General features: G+C 38.7%; 1 protein-coding gene across 1 annotated transcript in view; it reads left to right on the top strand.

Moving 5' to 3' along the window:
* Nucleotides 1–20,736, top strand: part of LEKR1 (leucine, glutamate and lysine rich 1) — a 189,455-nt gene that overhangs the window by 157,928 nt on the left and 10,791 nt on the right. The window contains exons 9-11 of the mRNA XM_046659844.1: nucleotides 1,787–1,880; nucleotides 13,026–13,190; nucleotides 16,045–16,344. Coding sequence (XP_046515800.1) covers nucleotides 1,787–1,880; nucleotides 13,026–13,190; nucleotides 16,045–16,344 — 559 coding nt within the window. The remainder of the gene's footprint in view (nucleotides 1–1,786; nucleotides 1,881–13,025; nucleotides 13,191–16,044; nucleotides 16,345–20,736) is intronic.

Here is a 20,736-nt window from a genome sequence, read left to right as displayed (position 1 = left end):
GTCACATCTGTAAAAACCGAGAAATTAACATTGGTATAATACAATTAACTAACCTACAGGCTTTGTTTAGATTTCACTAGTTTTCCACCGACATTCTTTCTCTATCCTTTCACTTCAGTTTTGCTGTCTGCATCTTCCTCACTTTTTGGCCAGCTCACTGGTGAATTTTAAGATTTTTTTTAATAAGTAAAACAAACAATTTTACTTATTTTCAGTAGGCAAATTGTCAAGGTACCTAGTCCCACACACTTCTGGAAAGAGAAGTCTAGGAGTTTTGTTTTTTTCAATCAATTTCCCTCAAATGATATTTATAATCCTGGTTACCAAGTCAAACGTGTCTCCTTATGTTTGTGTCCTTAAATTTTTCTAGCCTAGAGAGGTCAGCCTGTGGCCAAATGGTTAAAGTTCCGCACACTCCGCTTCCAAGGCCTGGGTTTGCTGGTTCAGATCCTGGTGTGGACCTGCTCCACTCATCAGCCACGCTGTGGAGGCATCCCACATACAAAACAGAGGAAGATTGGCACGGGTGTTGGCTCAGGGTTAATCTTCCTCACCAAAAGAAAAAAAAATTTCTAGCCTAGAGATGTAGGCAATGTTTTTATTATGGTAAAGAAAATGTTTAATAATATTATATAAGTGAGACTAGAATAAAGATCAAGAGATAGGTTAAGAGTCTATTACAATACTGTAGGTGGGAGATAAAGTCAAGAACCTTAACAAGGTTGTTGGTAGTGCGAAACGAAGGGAGGCAATAGTTTGAGGTGCATGGAAGAAGCAGAACATATAGAACTTGTTACGGAATGAGTGTAGTTGAACAAAGAGAAGGGAGAGTCAGAGATGACTCCGGGATTTCGACCCAAAGATTTTGACTGTTGAAGGTTTTCAGAAGTCAAAATGAAAGGCGAGATTGCAGAAGCTGATGGTGAATTTGTTTTTTCAGGTGTGGAATCTTTGGTGTTAATGAATCATTAGGATGGAGATGGCCAACAGGCAGTTATAAATGAAAGTCGCAAGTTTGAGAAAAGGGGTCAGAGCTAAAAGAAAGACGGTAATGATGTAAAACAAAGAGACTAGACAGCGGGATAATCAATGGAGAAGAATCATCTACATAGATGATAAGAAGGATCATGGGGATTATAGAAGGGAGAAGAAGCCTGATCACCAAGTGTGCTTTTGCCACTACTTGTGATATTAAAAGGCTTAATTTCAGTGCCCCTGCGAAAATTTCTCTCAAGTCTCCCTCACATACCTCTACCCGGAGGGTCACAAACTAACCTTTAAGATCCATTGATGTGGATTAAAATGTTCTTTGTGTTTTCTTTTCAATGTTCTAATATGTTTTGTACTATATCACATCTCAGACATTACCCTCCACTTAATTTGGTTTGTTCCTATCAGTATTTGAGATAAGTAAAAGGAAAATAAATCTGGCAGGAACCACAAACACTCGTTGATTTTATGGCGTATCTCAACATGTTTTCTTCTTTTTAAGAAACAAAATATTGTCTACCGTTAGGATTTAGTCATAAATTTTGGAACCACAATGAATAGCATTTTATCATATTTGTGACACCACAAATGTTGTTACTATTTCATGCAAAAATAATATTATTTGTTAAGCAAAATGTAAGCCTGAGAAAATATTGACCTTGTGTGTAGTGTGTGTAAATTCCTGTTAGCAGTTAAAAAGGTATCTAGTAGTGTATACTCTCTGAGCCAGGAACTGCAACTTAGGAAGAGTAACAGGGGTGAGTCTTGACTCATTTGTTTGATTTATGGTTTTCAGGGAATTGATGCTGATTTCACATCAGAAAAGCATCGAGCAGCTGCAGGAAACTCTTAGACAGAAGCTGCTGAATGATGACAACTGGAGGGAGAAGGTAACGATAATGTGGGTTTCATCAGCATGTGTCTTATTTGCTTTTTTAAAATTCTGTCCATTTACCGGACTATTCCAGATATATTTGTTTGCTTCTATGCACAGTTCTGATTCCTTCTGGAGTTTCCTAGACCAAATATGCTTATGAAGTGTGTCTTTTCCAAAATATTAGACAATATAATGGGACATAAAAAGATAGAATTTGAAATCTTGTAAGATTAAGATAACCTTTAGTTCTCATGTAAAAGTATAATTTTTACTTTCAAATATTTACCTTTTTCCATAAAGTGACAGAATCTACATTTGACCACATCCTTAAAAACAGGAGAATATGAATTCATTCTTACAATTTCTCTGCTTTTAAGAAGATAATATAAGAGAATGAAAAGTGACTTAAAATCATTCAGTTATGAACTTTGGCAAAGTAAAATGAATAAGTATTTAGCTCACTATTTACAAGAAAATATTTTCTCTTAGAGTATGAAAAAAATTGCATTGATTTTTGTCTTTGGACTTTTCCATAGTTTTCAAAGTTTCAACAATGAATATGTATTACTTTCTTAATTTTAAAGAATACAAGTAATATTTCTGAAATCGTTAGCCCCTGCCTCTTCAGGCTGTTCACAGCTCTAGTCGCTGAGGCTGCAGACATCGTCTCTCTATCATAAACTTCTGCTACTCCCTGATGGAGCCCTGGCCTCATCCTGCACACTGAGCTGAAGCCTTCTCAACTCTTCCTCTTCCCCAGCTGGTACCTCTCCCTAGCACTAGCCTTCTGCCTTGGTTTGCTGCTTACGTCGTAAATTAGCCTCTAGAACTAGAGTTGGCTGCTGAAATTCAGACTGCTTGACAGAGTGCTGACGACCTGTTGGTTGTTATCAGATTCTTCTCCTTGGTGACCAGACGCTATAGCTTGTAACCTCAAGCAACAAGCGGTGGCCACCTTCAAACTAACATCTCCCCCTGGAACCCCTACTCTGCTATCCACAAGACTGAGACCCTTGAAGTATTGTTGCTGGCTCAGGTCAATTCTAAATTTGTCGCTTTCATTTCCAATCTTCTCACAGTTGGCCATACTCAGCCAGTACCGGCGCTCTAAGAATCGGTCCTCCTTGCCTTGCTCCTCAGTGACAGCACATTCAGGCTAGAACAAAAACGATTGCTGTAACAACAGTTCCATATGGCCAACAATTAAAATTTGCGAACGTGGGCTGAAGTTGCCCTAGGTGTCTCATTCTTATTTTGCTTCATTTTGTAGCATGGGCTTTTTCTTTTCTTTCTTCTCGAAAGCCCACATGTCTTTAATTCTTTCTAATTTTTATTAGCCTCAGGTACTCAGTTGGCTAGTCTACTCCTGTTCACTTCCCCCATCTTTACCAATCCATGTTTAAAAATACAAGAAGATGAGCAACCTAACTAGCAATTCAAAAGGTGACTTCAACCAATGAGAAATTATTTTTCGCTCCTCCAGTTGATAGTGGGTCTTTCACTGTGGTGACAGTCTGGTGAGACGGTCTTTCATTCTTATTCTTTAAGCGACTAGAAATTACAGCAACCTTTTGGAAAGCAGCTTGGCAACACATATGAAGAGATATTGTAAATGTCCCATCTTTCGACTCAGACATTTCACTGATGGAATTAATGTGGATAGAGATTCACAGATCCTTTCGTTCCCTCAAACTTCTGAACTCCTCATAGACCGACAGAGTGGGCTTTTCTGCCTTAGCTTGTGCAGAGAAGTTCCTCATTTCCACGGTCACACCCCATGAAGGACTTTCGGACACAAGCTACTGGAGAAGTCGTCTCTGCATTCGTGATCCTCTCTAGTACTGCTGCTCACTGTACCCGGTCCCAAAGGTGCTAACACAGCAAGTGGAACAAGTTAGCGTTAGCATCTGACCATATAAAAGTCAGTTATGTTCTTGCTTTATGTGGTTAAGTTAGGTCGATGATGAAAATAAACCTATGCAAAATTCTCTAAATTCTTACTAAGACTGTGCTATCTTTCTAATAAATTAATTATATCACAGATGTATTTTGGTGTGTATAATTTTCTATAATATAAATGGGCATTTCATTTTATTGAGAGGACGTGACTTCTTGTTAATAAATCTTATCATTTAGCTTAGCAGTAAATACGGATTCAGACCAGTAAAGCCAGGGAATGATAATTATGTCTTGGCTGTGTTAGTTATTGAGACTATGAATAAAAAGTTCCCTAAAAGTCCTCTCATGAGAAAGGAGAATCACTAATATGACATTGTCATCTGTTTCTTGGGTCACTGTGCCTTTGCGTAGGAATGAAATGTTCCCTTTACAAATATAATACACATATTAGAATAAACTTTATAACCTAAATGCTTTTAACATTCAAAAAAAGTAGATGGCAATTTGTGCCTTGCTTAATTATCTTAGAGTATGTAAAAAGCACATAATAGAATTAAAAGTTGCTATGCAACAAGGATGGCACATTTTAAAATAACCGCATATTTACTAATTGACATGAATTTTTGTTTATTTCAGGTATTGCTTTGATGTGAAGAAGGCAAATTAATGTGCATGCTGACCATTTAAAATTGATTCCAAATGCACAGTGTTGTTACTTTTCAGTTAAAATTTTGTAATTAAAAATCTTCTATAGACAGACTGCTTACAGTAAGTGATAGTCATTTATTGGCTATCACTTTGTAGTGCCATAAAAAAATTCCAACCAAATATTTTCTTAGATTATTACTAAGATATCACATTTAGGAACATTTTAGAATTGTACTATTGTTCTCATTTTAATTAGTACATAGAGCCTTTAAAAACCAATAATTAAACAAACAAAGCCTTAGTTCCTAGCTGAGCAACTGGATTGATAGTGAAAATGCAGGGGGAAAAGTTTAATTTAAGAAATAGTCAATTCCAGCATTAAAGGGAGGCAAAAAAAAAAAAAAAGAAATCTCAAATTCTTCTTCAAAATGGAAGATCCAAATGGCCTAATAATTCCTAATGTACTTTAATGTAATGTATTAATGAAATAAAAAATGATAACTTGTAAAATAAAATTTGACAGGAATAAAGCTGTCATTTACAAAATACCAATTTTCATTTATGCATACTAAGTGTATGGCTAAAAAGGATATTGAGGATAGGATTTAATTTTTTTTTAAAGATTTTATTTTTTCCTTTTTCTCCCCAAAGCTCCCTGGTACATGTATTTTTAGTAGCCCCCTAGTTGTGTATTTTTAGTTGTGGGTCCTTCTAGTTGTGGCATGTGGGACACCACCTCAGCATAGCTTGATGAGCAGTGCCATGTCTGTGCCCAGGATTTGAACTGGCGAAACCCTGGGCCACCAAAGATGAGTGCATGAACTTAACCACTCGGCCACGGGCCCAGCCCCTAATTTTTTAAATTATGCCATGCAATTTTCAAAATTGAATTAATAAAATCACAAAATTTTAGATATTGAATAGCCTGCAAATATCAACTGATTTAAACCCTTAATCTAGATAATAAAAATAGTCTCCATTATTAGAGTGTTTACTATATGTCAGGCCCTGTGCTGAATGTTTTCCATAAATGTAATGTCAGTCATTGTAACATTATTATTACCATTTGCACGTGGAAAAAAATAAAGCTCAGAGAAGTTAGGTAATTTGCCAAAGTTATATGGCCAGGAAATGAGAACTGATACAAACCTGAAAAAACAAATGGGAGCTAAATACAAAGTCCCAAACTTCTACATTTGTCCCAGATGGACTAACAGGAACTAGATTTACTTTTCTTCCTGAAACAACTAAAACACTGGAGAAAAGATAGAAAATGATTGTTTCAAGACACTGGACATCAGGCAATTGAAGGACAGTGATTCTTAGAGATAGGAGACAAACAAGGTGAGCCCTATGATTGCCGTAACTTAGTGCTTTGAAAGAAATTTAAGGCCATGGAGCAGGGAGTGGGAATCCAGGTGGAGTCGGCAGGTTCTCTGAGCTGAGGAGACCTTGCTGAGAGTCCAGGGAGATCAAGGATGCTGTAATTCACAAGGTAGTGTCCCCAAAAGAGAGCTGCACAGAGAAAGAACGCTGGAGATCTACAAAGAGCCCTCATTAAGTATATGTTTCGTCAGTGCATATGTGTGGGGAAACTACCCAAAGCTAGGGAAAGATCCACCTGAAAGGATTAGAGAGAAGAGTACCAAATACTCATGCAAGGCCAGTAATAATGCTTCTTCCTGCCAGCCAGACTAGAAAATCTACAATTCACAGGGCACTAGGCAGTGTTTTCAGAAAGGTCTTGCATCAGTAGTAGGGAATAATTAGCCCTGAACGTAATGCTGATCTGGTCCTGCATTACACCTGCATTAGTTCCTACATTTTAAAATGTATTAGACATTTGAAAAGAAAGACCTAAAACAATCAAGATGATTCCAAGAAACTTAACTGCATCCCAGAACAGAGTTTAAGAATACTCAGAGGAATACAAAAATATCCAGCATCTAACAAGGTATCACAATAATTGGCAGCCAATCAAAAATTTCCATGCATGGAAAGAAAAAGGAAAATAGGACTCATAATGAGAAGAAAAATCAATGAATAAAAAGTGACTCAGAAAGGCACAGGTGTTAGAATTAGCAGACAAGAACATTAAAACAGTTATGATAACTGTATTCTGTATGTCAAAAAAACTAGAGGAAAAATTGACCATGTTAAGTAGAAATATGGAAAATGTAAAAAAGATCTAAACTGAACTTCTAGAAATGAAAACTACAATGTCTGAGGCGAAAAGTACACTGGATGAGATTAATGGCAAATCAGACATTCCAGAAGAAAAGTTTAGTGAACTTGAAGACACAGCAATAGAAACTATTCAAATGAAACAAAACAGGAAACAAAGAGCATCAGTGAGCTGTGAGACAAATTTGAGTGGCCTAATATGTGTATAATTGGAATCCCCAAAGCACAGGAGAGAGAAGAGGGGATGGAAAAAATATTTGAAGAATAATGGCTGAAAAAATTTAAAATTTAATGGAAACTATAAACCCACAGATTCAAAGAGCTCACCAAACCTCAAACACACCAAAGAAGAGACATTGTAATTCAATTGCTCAAAAATAGTGATAAAAAGAAAATCTTAAAAGCAACCAGAGAATAAAAGACGTGTTATATAGAGAGGAATAAAGATAAAGATGACAGCAGATTTTTCATCATGAACAACGTAAGCAAGAAGACAGTGGAACTGAAAATACTGAAAGAATGATGGTGGGGGGAGAGGAGCTGCTGGGTGCAGCGGGGCGAGCTGCCTACCTAGAATTCTATACAAAGTGAAAATGTCAAATATGAGGGTGAAATGAAGAATTTTTCAGAAATGAAAAAGCTGAAAACATGTATCACCAGCACACTCACACTATAAGAAATGTTCAAAGAAGTCCTTTAGTCGGAAGGAAAATTATACCAGGTGGAAATATGGATCTATACAAAGGAATATAGAACACTAGAAATGATAATGTGGATAAATATATGAGTTTTTTATCATTTAAATTTCTTTAAAATAATTGACTATTTAAACAAAAAATTAACAATCTAATATGAGATTTATAACATGTGGTAACAAAAGATATGACAACAATAGCATAATGGGAGACATGGAGGTATATTATTGTGCGATTCTTATACAATACATGAAGTGATACATCACTAGAGGATAGACTGCATTGAGTTACAGATGTATTCCATAAACCCTAAAGCAACCAAAACAATAGAAAAACAAAGAGTGGGAGCTAAGAAGCCAGCAAAGGAGATAAAATTGAAGTTAAAAAATACTCAATCCAAAAGAAGACAGAAAAAGAGGAAAAAGGTGAGATAGGCCAAATAGAAAACACATAGCAAGATATATTTAAAGCTAATCATATCAGTAATCAAATTAAGTGTAAGTGGTCTAAACCAGAAGTCAGCAAACTTTTTATATAAAGAATCAGTAAATATTTTTGGTTTGTGGGACATAGCAAAAGTTGTGGGTCGAGGGACAACAAGAGTCGCAGCCACTCTCTGTCACTGTAGCTTAAAAGCAGCCATAGACAATATGTAAATGGGTGGGCGTGGCTGAATTTAGTCTGTGGGCCAAAGTTTTCCAAGCCCTGGTCTAAATGTCCTCATTAAAAGACGGAGATTGTTGTGTTGGATAAAAATGCAAGACTCTACTATATGTGGCCTACAAGAAATGCAATTTAATATAAAGAAATATTTTAACAAAAAGGTTAAAAAGTAAAGGGTGGAAAAGATATGCCAACACTAATCAAAAGAAAGTTAAAATAGCTATATTACTAGCAGATAGTACTAAAGGGATCAGTTCACCGAGAGGACGCAATGACCCTCAATGTATTCACCTAATAACAAAGGTTAAAAATTAAGCAAAAACTGCTAGAACTGCAAGGAGAAATAGACAAATCCATAATTAGAGTCAGAGGTATCAAGAGCTCTCTCTTAATAATTGGTAGAAAAATGTCCAGAAAATCAGTAAGGATATATACTATGGAAAATACTATATAATTTATTTTTAAGAGATATGTTGAACGGCACTATTAGCAAACATGACAATTGATATTTATAGAAATCTCCATTTAACAGCAGAATACCCACTCTTCTCAAGTGCACATGGGACATTTACTAAAATAGATTATATTCTGGGGCATAAATAAGTCTCAATAAATTTAAAAGGATTTAAGTCATATGAAGTATTTTCTGTAACCACAAGGGAATTAAATTAGAATTCATTAACAGGAAGTTATCGGGCAAACTCTCCAAATAGTTTGAAACTAAATAAATACCAAGTCCCTGCTCTTAACCACTGTTTGTGCAGATGTGTGGGGAGACAGCTGTGCACCGAGCCACGGCGCCCACGAGAAACCTCGAGTGTGCACACCTTCTCCACCTCGGAGCTCTATGATCTTGGTGAAGGTGCTTAACCTCTCTGAGCCTGCTTCGTAATTGAGGCAGTGGGAATAATAATAATGATATGTTCTCCCAGGGTTATTGTAAGAATTAAGTGAGTGAATATATGGAAAGTGTCCTGTACATACCATCCTGGCTGGTATGAGGTTCTCTGGGAACATTCCTTCCTTCCGTCGTAAGTTTACACGGTTCTTGGCAGGACTTCAATACATATTCTGATTCCTTAGCATTGTTTGTTTTTTTTAATTACAAAGTCTGTGTACTTAATCATCTATTTCTATAATATATTTATTCAGTAGTTAACTCAGAAATAATCTGAAGTATTAATTTTCAACCAATATTTGCTTTTAACTTTTGGAAAATAATATAACAATTTAATTTTAGGAGCTATGGTTTGAAAAATGATATATGTACATCAAATATAAACAAATAATCTGATTTCTACTTTGTCATCTGAAATTCCCTTGGCTTTAAAGAGATTGCCAACTAATAAGTGATTATGTTATAACGTGGTGTTTGGCTCCATAGACAGTTATAAAATGATATCAAAATTAACAAAAAACACCTCACTTGGAAAATAATTAGTGAAATGATAGCATTTTGCACATCAGTATTAGACACAGATGTTATAAAACACTAATTATGCATTTCAACAACAAATACAAAAGGAATTTAAAACGGACATACTCAGGATGCTCTGGACTCACCAGCAGGCCTTCACCCAGGAGGGAAAGCGTGAGCTAGAGCAGGACGTGATAAATAAGAAGCAAAGGGAATTAAAACTTGGAATATGTACACAGATAATTAATTTTACTTTGTGCAACTCTTGAGTTCATATATTATTCATGCTTTCTTTTGTAGAAATCAGAATTTCCCCATTTATTATAAAAACTGTTATTGGTTATTATATAAGGAAGTTCATATTTTATATATGCACCATCACCAAATTCTTTATTTTGCATAAACATAAGTCCTGCCATCTAAGACATTTTAAACAAACAGCTCCTATCAACATGTAAAAAACATAAGCATGACAATTTGGCATGAATTCATCTTCTCAATGACAAATACTATACTGGCTTAAGCAAATCATTGTGCTTGTGGGCCCATCATTTTGTTTAAACTATTCAGATCATGAAGGAACCAGTAGTGTCATCTCTGTGCTGCAAACACATTCAGGTGGCTCTTGGCAGCCCATGCGACTCCTTAAATGTTTAGAAATCCCACCTGAAGTTCGTCACGTTGCCTCTTTTTCTCAGGTTGTGCAAATTAAAAATCAAATCCGTACCCTCCTCCCTCCTATCTGTAGGCCTTTTCTTGCCCACCTTCCGTCTATTCCTTCCTTTTTTTCTCTCTTTACCTACAATGGATCATTCCAAGGACCAGTCCAGGCGCAAGAAGATCTCCTGCTTCCTGACGGAGGTAGCACAGAACATTCTACTCTTTCAAGCAGGCAGCCACCGCTTCTCTTCCCTGAATGCTTCCTTTGTTTCATCTTCATCCAGGCACTCTTCATTAAACAACTTCAATCTTTAAAAGTCCCTCTAGAGTCCTTCTGTCATCTAATTCACAGTTTGTCCTGTCCCACCCAGTTTGTGTACATTCTTGTTCTCTTAATTTGAGCAATCAGTCCATATTTTGAAAGATGTCTTCTTGTCCTAAAATAACTATTTGGCTCTACCAATTGACCACACGAGGAATTTTTTTAAACACTTGATATCGTACTTCGGTGCACATTTTTCTTGAGCTTCTCAAAAAATGTTTGTTTAGTTGTTTTTGTAAAAATAGTGTCAAAGTATCTTGTGGGCTGTTAACTCTTAAGGTTATTCTTTGCAGTTTTCCCAAATGTTTACATTTGTTTTCCTAATTTCGTGTATTCTTGACTTCATTCCGCTGTGGCTGGGGCACAGTGACCACATGGAGAAAGCGGTGGAAGTCAGCTGGGAGGAGTCGAGGGCTGCCGCAGACGGTGCTCGGGTTGCCCTGCATCATGGCACAAGCCGAGGGAGAGACGGGAGCTGGACTCCAGCCTGTGCTCTGCTCCCCAAGCCCGGGCTCGGCACGCGGCTGTGTTCATCTAAGGAAGGGCTGCTTGGTTGATTGACACAGAGGTGCCACGGGGGCTGCTGGTGCCCAGTAGAAGATCATGTATTGGAATTTCAATTTTATAGTAATTCATTGAGAAACCACTAAGAAAGAATAAAAGAATCCAATTTATGTTTTGTAAAGAAAACTACTGTGCAGATCACAGATTGGAGAGAGGCAGGAGTGGAAAGTAAGGAGGCCAGTCAGGAGGTGGTGGTAGCCAGAACTAGGGTGGTGGAAGTGGAGATGTAGAGAAATGGATGGATTCAAGGCATCTTTTGGAGGCAAACAAGCAGGACTTGGTGCTAGATTAGGGGTGGAGGGTAAGGAAGAGAGAGATGTGGAAAATGATGCCCCAATTACTGACTTGGATAACTAGATGGATGGTGGTGCTGTGTCCTGAGATGGGGGGGGTTGGGGAAGAACAGGTGGAGAGGGGGTTGTATCAAGATTTCTGGTTCAGATGGTTTTTTCAGACACCTGTGAAGCAACTAGATGACTACCAGGAGGCAGGTGGATAGAAGTACCTGAAATTCAGAAGAACATCTGTTCTTTTTTCTGAGTGCCCCAGAGGCTTTCCTTGTCTTTAGCAGCCCGAGGACACCACATCTGAACAATTCTGTCATGCTCCTAAATGATCATTAGTACCCTTTTCCCCAAGCAATCCGGAAATTTATTTTGAGAGAGCCAAAATAACTCCTTGCAGTGAGTATAAACATAATTGTTTTGCCTTGAGGCAGATGCTCAGTCCTACACCCATGGCAATAAACCCGGCTGACCCTACACTAGGCCTAGTCTTCTATCTGCATTTTATTTAATTTAAAGGGCTTCCTGCAAACGTTCTGTTTCCTGGTACCCTTGTTTCAGTGTTCCCCTGAGAAATTCAGGTTGACCTCTCTCCTTCTCCCCTTAGAGGCCTGGATCACAGAGTCGCAGTAAGTCAGGTTTGACTTCACTTCTCCAGAGTTATCCGGCATTTGCTCCCTCTTAAAATTTATAATCGCAGCACGGTGTAAATCTAGGGCCAGCCTGTCCCTGGGGTGGCTTCTCTCACCTCACTAGACGACTGCCAGGCCTGAGTGACTCCAGTACAAACAGATTCCTTCTCTCTCTCGCTCCAGCAGGCAGAGCCAAAATCAATGGTTAAAAACCACATGGACAGAGATGTTGGCTCAACTAAAGGAAAAACTGCCTAACGCTTAGCGCTGTCTGAAACTGGAAACGTCTGCTGGGGAAGGAGTGAGTTAAGGTTCCCGGTGGTGGTGAGGCACAGAGAAGACAACCGTTTGAGGCAGATTCCATGGTGGAGCCGAAGGGTCGAGGTGTAGACGTGATCTCCACTGACTGTTGAATCCCTGCTCGTGCTGGAGTTTCCACAGACGTTTCGTCTCATTTAATCCTCATAATGACCCCCAAGGGAATAGTTACAATCCCACCAGGAGAGGTGACAGTCACAACTTAAGATCACACAACTAGACAGTGGCAGGGCCAGGATTCAAGCCAAGATTTAACTCAACTCTGAATGCAAAGCCCTCGTTTATTCCTCCCGCAGTTCACGGAGGCTTGAGAAATTAAATAGGGGATTTCTAAGGCGCCTTCCAGCGCCATGATTCTATCCGAGTCAAAACATGGATGCAGGCAGCACTGACTGTTTCCCTCCAGTCACTTCTGGCCTCAGTCACATTAAAATGATAATCTGTGACTCCATCGAGAAAGGACCATTTAAAAAATGAACATTTGTACTTTGTATCCCCTCTGAGTTTTCAGCAGAACTTAGTCCAAGGGCCTCAAAATAATTTTTTTTCTTATAGAGTTGCTGGCAAGGACTGAGTTTACAGTATAAATGTACAGAAGCCTAAACTTTTAGTATTTCTGAAAACTATCATAATATATTGTCCTAACTTTTCTACTCATTTTACAGGTCTTAGATCTTAGAACATCTAGAAATATTTGACCCAAGGCCAATTTTTCTGGCCCAGGTTTTAAGTTAGATTTTTTTAAATATTGGAATTAAAAAAACTAATATTGGAATTAGAATTTTTAAAAAATATTAGAGTCTCAATATAAGCTTAATTTACCTATTTTAAGGTAAAATGGCTTTATGTGTGTGTTAAACGCTGTTTTCTAGATTGAAGCTGAACTCGCCAAGGAAAGGGCCCGACATTTAGTTGAATTTGAGGAGCAAGCCCTTCTCTTTAAGGAAGAAGCTAAACTGGAACTTGATATTGAGAAGGAAAAACACCAAGAAATAGTCCAAAAGTATAAGAAAGAACAAGAGGAAGTGCAAAAAAAGGTGTGTCGTTATGGCGGGCGCCATTACTTAATGCGTCTGAAACTACAGATGTTGGTTATTTCCTGCTGAGAACTCTATGTATTGATTACTCTGTAGCTTTCCTCATGGTCGTTGTGCCTTAGTTGTAACCACATGGGTAGAATGGTTTGGCTGTTCTCCGGAAGGAGTAACTGTGATAAATTATACAAGCATACAATCTAGCTATGTATGGATTTTTTTTTCTATGAAAATCAACTTATTTTTAAAATACCATAAATTATATAACTAATAATTAATGTGGTTAGATATTCCAACACTTCAAATATCCACCATCAAAAGATAATGAGTTGTTTTACATAATTAAAATTTTACCAACTAAAACCTATCCCCTTCAGTTGGAAATATTTTCATTTCTAAATATCTTTGAATGAATAAAATATTTTTTAAACGTAATCACACCTCCAGAATTTCTTAAACAGTGTATCCTAAACATAACTTAAGGTTTTGTTAAGGTTCCCCTGTTTTTATAAGACCTAAGCAAAGAATATATACGTGTGTGTGCGTATGTATGTCTATTAACCAAAACCACAGTGGGGCAGCCTATTTTGAATAAACTCATTAAGAGTCTGTGTACATTAAGCGCCTGGTGAGATGTAACGGGCTCTCCTTTGGTGTACGGGGCACATGGCAGAGCTTTTTCAGTAGTTCACCGTGAACAAGAGGCAGGGCCAGCTCCCTGAGTGTATGACAAGCGCAGTATCACAGGGCCCCACACTCAGAAAGGCCTCACGCTTCAGGTTTAATGCTCTTTAGATATTGTCTTGAAATTCTTAATAATTTTGTCTTTGACTTTGCGTTTTGTAAGTGAAGTTCTGTTGAGACAAGGGAGAATGTGCTGGGAGCTTGGGGCCTCGGCTCACCCGAGGTCCCTCCTTTCCTAGACAGGTTCTGTCCCAGACAGACCTCTTGCTTCCTGGCTCCTGCTACCCCTCCTGCCCCCGCCAACTATGTGATTGGTGTTGCAGTCCCAAGCGGCTCAGGGCCCGTTAGCAGGGGGGATGCTGAAAGGCAGCCCCGAACTTGCTAGGGGTTACGTTTTTTCAAGAGAAGTCATAAGTCCAGGTTTTGTAAGTAAATTCTCCTGATTTTTAAATGTTGATTCCCTTTTTAAAAATTCAAAACATAGGGGCCGGCCTGGTGGTGCCGCGGTTAAGTTCACACATTCTGCTTCGGCAGCCCGAGGTTTGCCAGTTTGGCTCCCAGGTGCAGACCTACATACTGCTTGGCAAGCCATGCTGTGGCAGGCATCCCACATATGAAGTAGGGGAAGATGGGCACAGATGTAGCTCAGGGCCAGTCTTCCTCAGCAAAAAGAGGAGGATTGGCGGTAGATGTTAGCTCAGGGCTAATCTTCTTCAAACCATATTTGCGGTTCTGTAGGCCTCCTCTCTCAAGGATAACCCACTCTGTTTCAGTGTCAGCTCTCCTCTAGGACAGAGATTACCGTTCAGACCTAGCTGTGGCTCTCTTCCTTCCCAAATTAATCGAAGATACTAGAATATTAATTTAATTTATAAAATTACTAAGTATGGTGAATAGATTTCTTACACAAGTTGTTCTTAATGTAAATTTAACATTTGAAACAAATTTTGGATATGTAACTCTGAAGTAATAGTTCACAGAATTCTTGGAACTTTGGTGTATGAATGTTTCCCAGATTTCTCGTGGACTGGTTCCTCCTTGTACTAACATTTATGCTATGACAATATTTGTAGCATAAATAATAAGGATATGTTTCATCAGAAACAGCTTTGCTATTCCTGGTTGTTTTCTGCTCGTTGTTTTGTTTTTTCAAGGAGAAAGAAAACAAGCAGTCTTTTCTGCTTCCTTCTAAGGACTTTCGTGACTATAAGGAGAAGCTTCTCCAAGTTATTCTCTCCTCTGTTTATCCAGAGGTACCACCTGGAAAAGCAGTACATGTTCAAAGTATTCTGGTATCCTCTAGAAAGGCACTAATATGGTAGCCACATGTGGCTACTTAAATTTCCATTAATTAAAACTAAGTAAAATGAAAATTGCAATTCCTCAGTCACATTAGCCACATTTCAAGTGCTCAATAGCCAGTACTGGCAAGCGAGAGCCAACTGTGCACATCTCTTCCAACTTAGCCATGGTGAGGTCACCTTTGTAGCTTGGAATCGGCCATGGTGAGAGAATTTACACCATGGAAATTAGATGCAAACCTGGCTTTTTGTGTGTGTGAGTCCACTGGTAAACATTTACCAACACACCACGGTCAATAGCCACATGTGGCTAGTGGCTACTATATTGGGCAGCGCAGAATATTTCAATATTCAATATGTCCATATTGGACATCACAGAAGGTTCTGGACAGTGCTGCTCTAGAGACAACGTAGTATCTGAGGTACTGCCAGTCATTATATTCAAGAAAGAAGAAAAATACATCAAAAGAAGACTTACTGGTATGGTCTGAGTAGAATACGGCTACGCTACTTCCCCACCTGCATCCCCAAACATCAGTTATTTCAAGGTCCCAAAGCCATCTTAGAGAGAGTCCAGACAGGCACTGGATGAAGACGCGCGCTGTCCTTGGTAGCTCAGTCCAGTCACAGAGATTTGTACATTTCCAAGGGTGCCCAAGAGGTTAGTGCAATTTCATTTTAGGTGGTAAAAGTAAAAGTTTTAGTCTTAATTTTTAAAAAGAATATCTTAAGGCCTACATGTGTCATAGGATTTGTTTTCATCTGATCAGAAGAGTACACTGATTATTTAGAATAAGCCTCTTAAAACCATAAGAACTCTGTGGTTACCTAGAGACTATTGCCTACAAACTAACATAAGATTTTTCTTACAGATATCTGACTTAATCGCAGGTGCTACTAGAGATCTAAGGCTGGAAGTGGCCACTCTTGAAGAAAAACTCCATGAATCTCATATCCGATACACTGAAGAATCTGAGTCAAAGGAGAAAGAAATCAAAAACCTTAAAAATTTGGTTGCAGAATTTGAATCTCGCTTGAAGAAGGAAATTGACAGTAATGATTCAGTTTCAGAGGACCTGAGGAAAGAAATGAAACAGAAGTCAGATGAACTGGAAAGAGTAATGCTGGCACAAACACAACTGATACAGCAATTTAACCAGTCCCGGGAAGAGGTAGGAAGCTGATGATGGTACCATTGTAGTCAGTGTGAGGGCGCCTGTTCTTTCAAAACATAAACAAACAAACAAAAACATGAAAGGCAGCTTGACTGTTAGTCAGGGATCTGGGGTCACAGCCTGGCTCTGTCCTTAACTAGGCAGTGATGTAACTTCTCTGGACCTGGCCTCCTCTTCTGTAAAATGAATACACTGAACTTCATAATCTCTAACGTTTCCTGTGCACTCAGTTCTACTGTGTTGCAAATAACCATTTAAAACCTCTAAGACTAGGAATCATTATATATTTATGTCTTAACTTTTTTAATATTAAATCTTTGCCAAAGAAACTTTTAGAGCACTTGCTGCTTAAGTTCAAAAAATATTTGGACAATATACTTTAAATGTAATTTTTCTTTAGGGCTTCCTCTTTCTGTAAACCTCAACTTATAAGGTAGTTTACATGTGTTGGTCTTCTTTCTTATGTATGCATGATTATTTCAGCAATGTTTTTATTTAAAGTGGAGTAGACTTATTTTATTTTTTTTGTTGAGGTCATAATGGCTTATAACATTGTGTAAATTTCAGGTGTATTTCATTATATTTCAGCTTCTGTATAGACTGTGTTGTATTCACCACCAATAGTCTCGTTTTTATCCATCACCATACATTTGTGCCCCTTTACTGCTTTTGTCTTCCCCCCACCCCCTTCCCCTCTGGTAACCACTAATCTGTTCTCCTTGTCCATATGTTTGTTTGTTTGTTTATCTTCCACATATGAATGAAATCATACGGTATTTTGTCTTTCTCTGACTGACTTATTTCACTTGGTGTAACACTCTCAGTGTCCATCCATGTTGCCACAAATGGCATGATTTTGTCTTTTTTACAACTGAGTAGTATTCCATTGCATATATATACCACATCTTCTTTATCCATTCATCCATTGATGGGCACTCTAGTTGCTTCCAAGTCTTGGCTATTGTGAATAATGCTGTGACGAACACAGGGGTGCCTGTATCTTTTTGAATTAGTGATTTCATGTTCTTTGGATAAATACCCAGTAGTGGAATAGCTGGATCATATGGTGTTTCTATTTTTAATTCTTTGAGGAATCTCCATACTGTTTTCCATAGTGGCTGCACCAATTTGCATTCCCACCAGCAGTGTATGAGGGTTCCCTTTTCTCCACATTCTCTCCAACACTTGTTGTTTCCTGTGAAGTAGACTTATTTTGATTTGAATTTTTTTTCTAATGAAGTCTTATTTCTGAACTGCTAAGAAGTTTAGAAATAGTGGATGCTATAGACTGAATGTTAGTGCCCCTCCAAAATTCATGTGTTGAAACCTAATCCTCAGTTTGAAGCTGGGACCTTTGGTAGGTGATTAGTTCTTGAAGGTGGAGCCCTCATGAACAGGATTAGTGCTTTTATGAAAGAGGTCCCAGAGAGCTCCCTCCTGCCTTCTGCCCTGTGAGGACCCAACAAAAAGATGGTTGTCTGTGAATCAGGAAGAGAGCTCTCACCAGACACTGAATCTGCTGGCACCTTGATCTGGGACTTCCCAGCCTCCAGAATGGTGAGAAATAAATTTTGTTTGAGTGTTTGAGCCACCTGGTCTATGGTACTTTGTTATATCAGACAGTAGAGCAATGAATCCCTTCTCTAATCCCCAACATTATGTCACATTAGAATATTTGATCCTGCTTATATCAGTATAGCAAATAAAGGCAAATGAAGGAAGATTCTGAATGTTAATAAGTAATATTTTTGTTGGTTTCATTGGCATCTTAAAAAAGAATAAAAGGAAAGTGCTGATAACAATATTGATTATTAACAATTAAATATACCATATTCTTGCTATACTTAAACTATCAATCAAAATTAAAAGTTTATGCCATCATTATAATTATGAAGTGAACCTGTTGCAAACAAGTTACACATTGAAGTTAAAATGGGGCATGGACAGAATACTGGATCAAGAATATTGCCTAAAACAACCCTATGAAGTAGAAATTATTCCCATGTGACAAATGAGGAACTGACTCCAGAAGGTTGAATAACTTCCATAAGGTCACGCAACATGGTGGAGCCCAGATTCATATTGGAATCTACATGGTACGGTGTTTCCTCGTTCAGGAAACCTGAGTTCTAGCGATTCTGCTTCTAAATTTCAAAGCGACCCTCAGGCTTAGCACTCAATATCTCCAGCCTCATTTTTTTTTACTCTTAAAATAACAATAAACACACTACACAGTCCGTCAGATGGTCAGGGGGTCAGACGATTGAGTGTCTCATGATGGAACACAGAAGCAAAACCTCCCTGATAAAGGGAGCTGCTTCCCCAGCCAGGAGACTCGGCCCCACTGGAGAAACCCTGAGAAGGCGAAAGGTGATGCAAATTTGCTTCAAACGAGACAGCAGTGTTGGCGTTCTAGAGAAGGGACCGCAAGTTAAAGGAGAGAAAGCTCAAGACAACTAGACCAGCAGGTTTTCTCACTCTTAAATCCCAAAAGAAATGGCAATGTGGAAGGTGAGGAGTAACTTAGAAACTAGAACAAGTAGAAAAAGACAGAAGAGTCAAATCCAGTATCTGTGTATTGAGCATCTGTCCAGGTACCAGGCACTGTGCCAGGAACTAGATATGCAATTATGAACAAGACTGACGATGGCCATTCCCTACTCTCAAAGAGGAATTGAAAGAAAATCTTATCTGAGTAATTAAATTGACATCAGAGGAAAATGACCTAAACAGAAATTTATCATATAAAAAGCATAGACTAAAAGCTAAAAAATTGGCCTAAGGGCCTATATTGTTATCCATTACTACACAATAAATTCTCCTCAAATTCAGTGGCTTCAAACAACAAACATTTATGATCCCACAGTTTCTGTGGGTCAGAGGTCTGAAGGTGGTTTGGCTCTGTGCCTCCAGCTCCAGGCCTCTCATGAGCTGGGTGTCAGGCTGTAGGGGCTGCAGTTTCATCTAAAGGCACCACTGGAGGAGGACTGGCTTCCAGGCTCACTTTCTGGTTGTTAGCAGGATTGATCTCCTCACAGGCTGTTGGGACAAGAGCCTCAGCACCTTGCTGGCTATTGGTGAGAGGCCTCCCTCAGTTCCTTGCAATGGGGATCTCACCGTATGACTTGGCAGCTGGCTTCCTGCAGAACAAGCAAGTGAGCGAGAATGAGAGAGTGCAAGAGAAGCTGCACGGGATAGAAGCCAGTCTTTGTAACTGAACCTTGGAAGTGACATCCCACTGCTTCCACTGTATTCTATTCGTTATAAATGAGTCAGTAAGTCCAGTCCAGTCAAAGCAACGGGATTGCACAAGGAATCGCTGGCAGCCATTTTAGAACTGCCAACCTCAGGGCCTCTGGAGGTAATTTTGGCAAAAGGAGCTAGATGAAAAGTGAAGAATGAATGTATTTATCAGACTAAAGGAGCTGCATTTGGAGCTCTTCCTGCTCATTAGTTGTAAAAGGAAACCACTTAGAGATGAAGTTTTATTTTTTTAAAAAATGCTGACTTTTCAAAGATACAAGACACTGGGTTGGTATATAAATGATCACAGATCATTCCTAGGGAGTAGAAAGGGATCCTTCCAGAAGCACAGTTACCTCAGGACACACAAAGGGCAGACTTTCTTCAGCTGTTGGGGGCGGGGGGAGCCGCTGGCGCGGGAACACGACTGAATTCTCCACTGGATGTTAAATAATTACAATTGAACTGTGGGAGTAAATAATTAAGGCTGCTTCTCTGGTTGAGCACGCCGAAGTCCACAATATTCTTACAAGAATACGAAATGAGCCAATAAAAGTGAGAGGAGTTATGAGCCAGAAAGAATAGAGATTGTAGCATGTAAAGTGAAAAGCTCTATTATTCTGATCGTGCATTCCGGACACTTGAAATTTCTCAGGTTCTGGAGAAATAAAGCTGCATTTAAATGGGGAACAAATTCCCATTAGAATGAAAATAAATTAATGGTCTAATAAGGAAGCTAATTAAGGGTAGGAAGCCCTGCTCTCTTTCAGGAGGCCAGAGAATGGAGGGACTTTGTATTTAATTGTATGAAGAAAGTTCTTAAGGATGGGAGGGAAGCCATAGCCTCTACAGGGCAAAACAGGCACCCTGCGCGGCAGGACTGCTAGAGAGCGTCTGCGGACGCACAGGGCTGAGGAAGGTGGAGCACAAAGGTGCAGGGCGATAAGAAGAGAGGGACGGAAAGCGAATCTGTATGGTAAATGTAAATACGAAACGGGGCCCCTGAAAATTCTTCATACAGCGAAGACTCACACATAAAAAACTGGAATATTTAAAGAAAAAAAAGGACTTCAGAAAATAAACAGAATACGTTAGAGAATAGGTATTATCATTTAAAACCAGGTTAAAATACATCACCTGATTCTT

Source organism: Equus quagga, chromosome 4, assembly GCF_021613505.1.
Source record: "Equus quagga isolate Etosha38 chromosome 4, UCLA_HA_Equagga_1.0, whole genome shotgun sequence".
NCBI classification, from domain to species: Eukaryota; Metazoa; Chordata; class Mammalia; order Perissodactyla; family Equidae; genus Equus; species Equus quagga.
The sequence above is the reverse complement of the archived record's forward strand: the minus strand, read 5'-3'. Positions and strand labels throughout refer to the sequence as shown.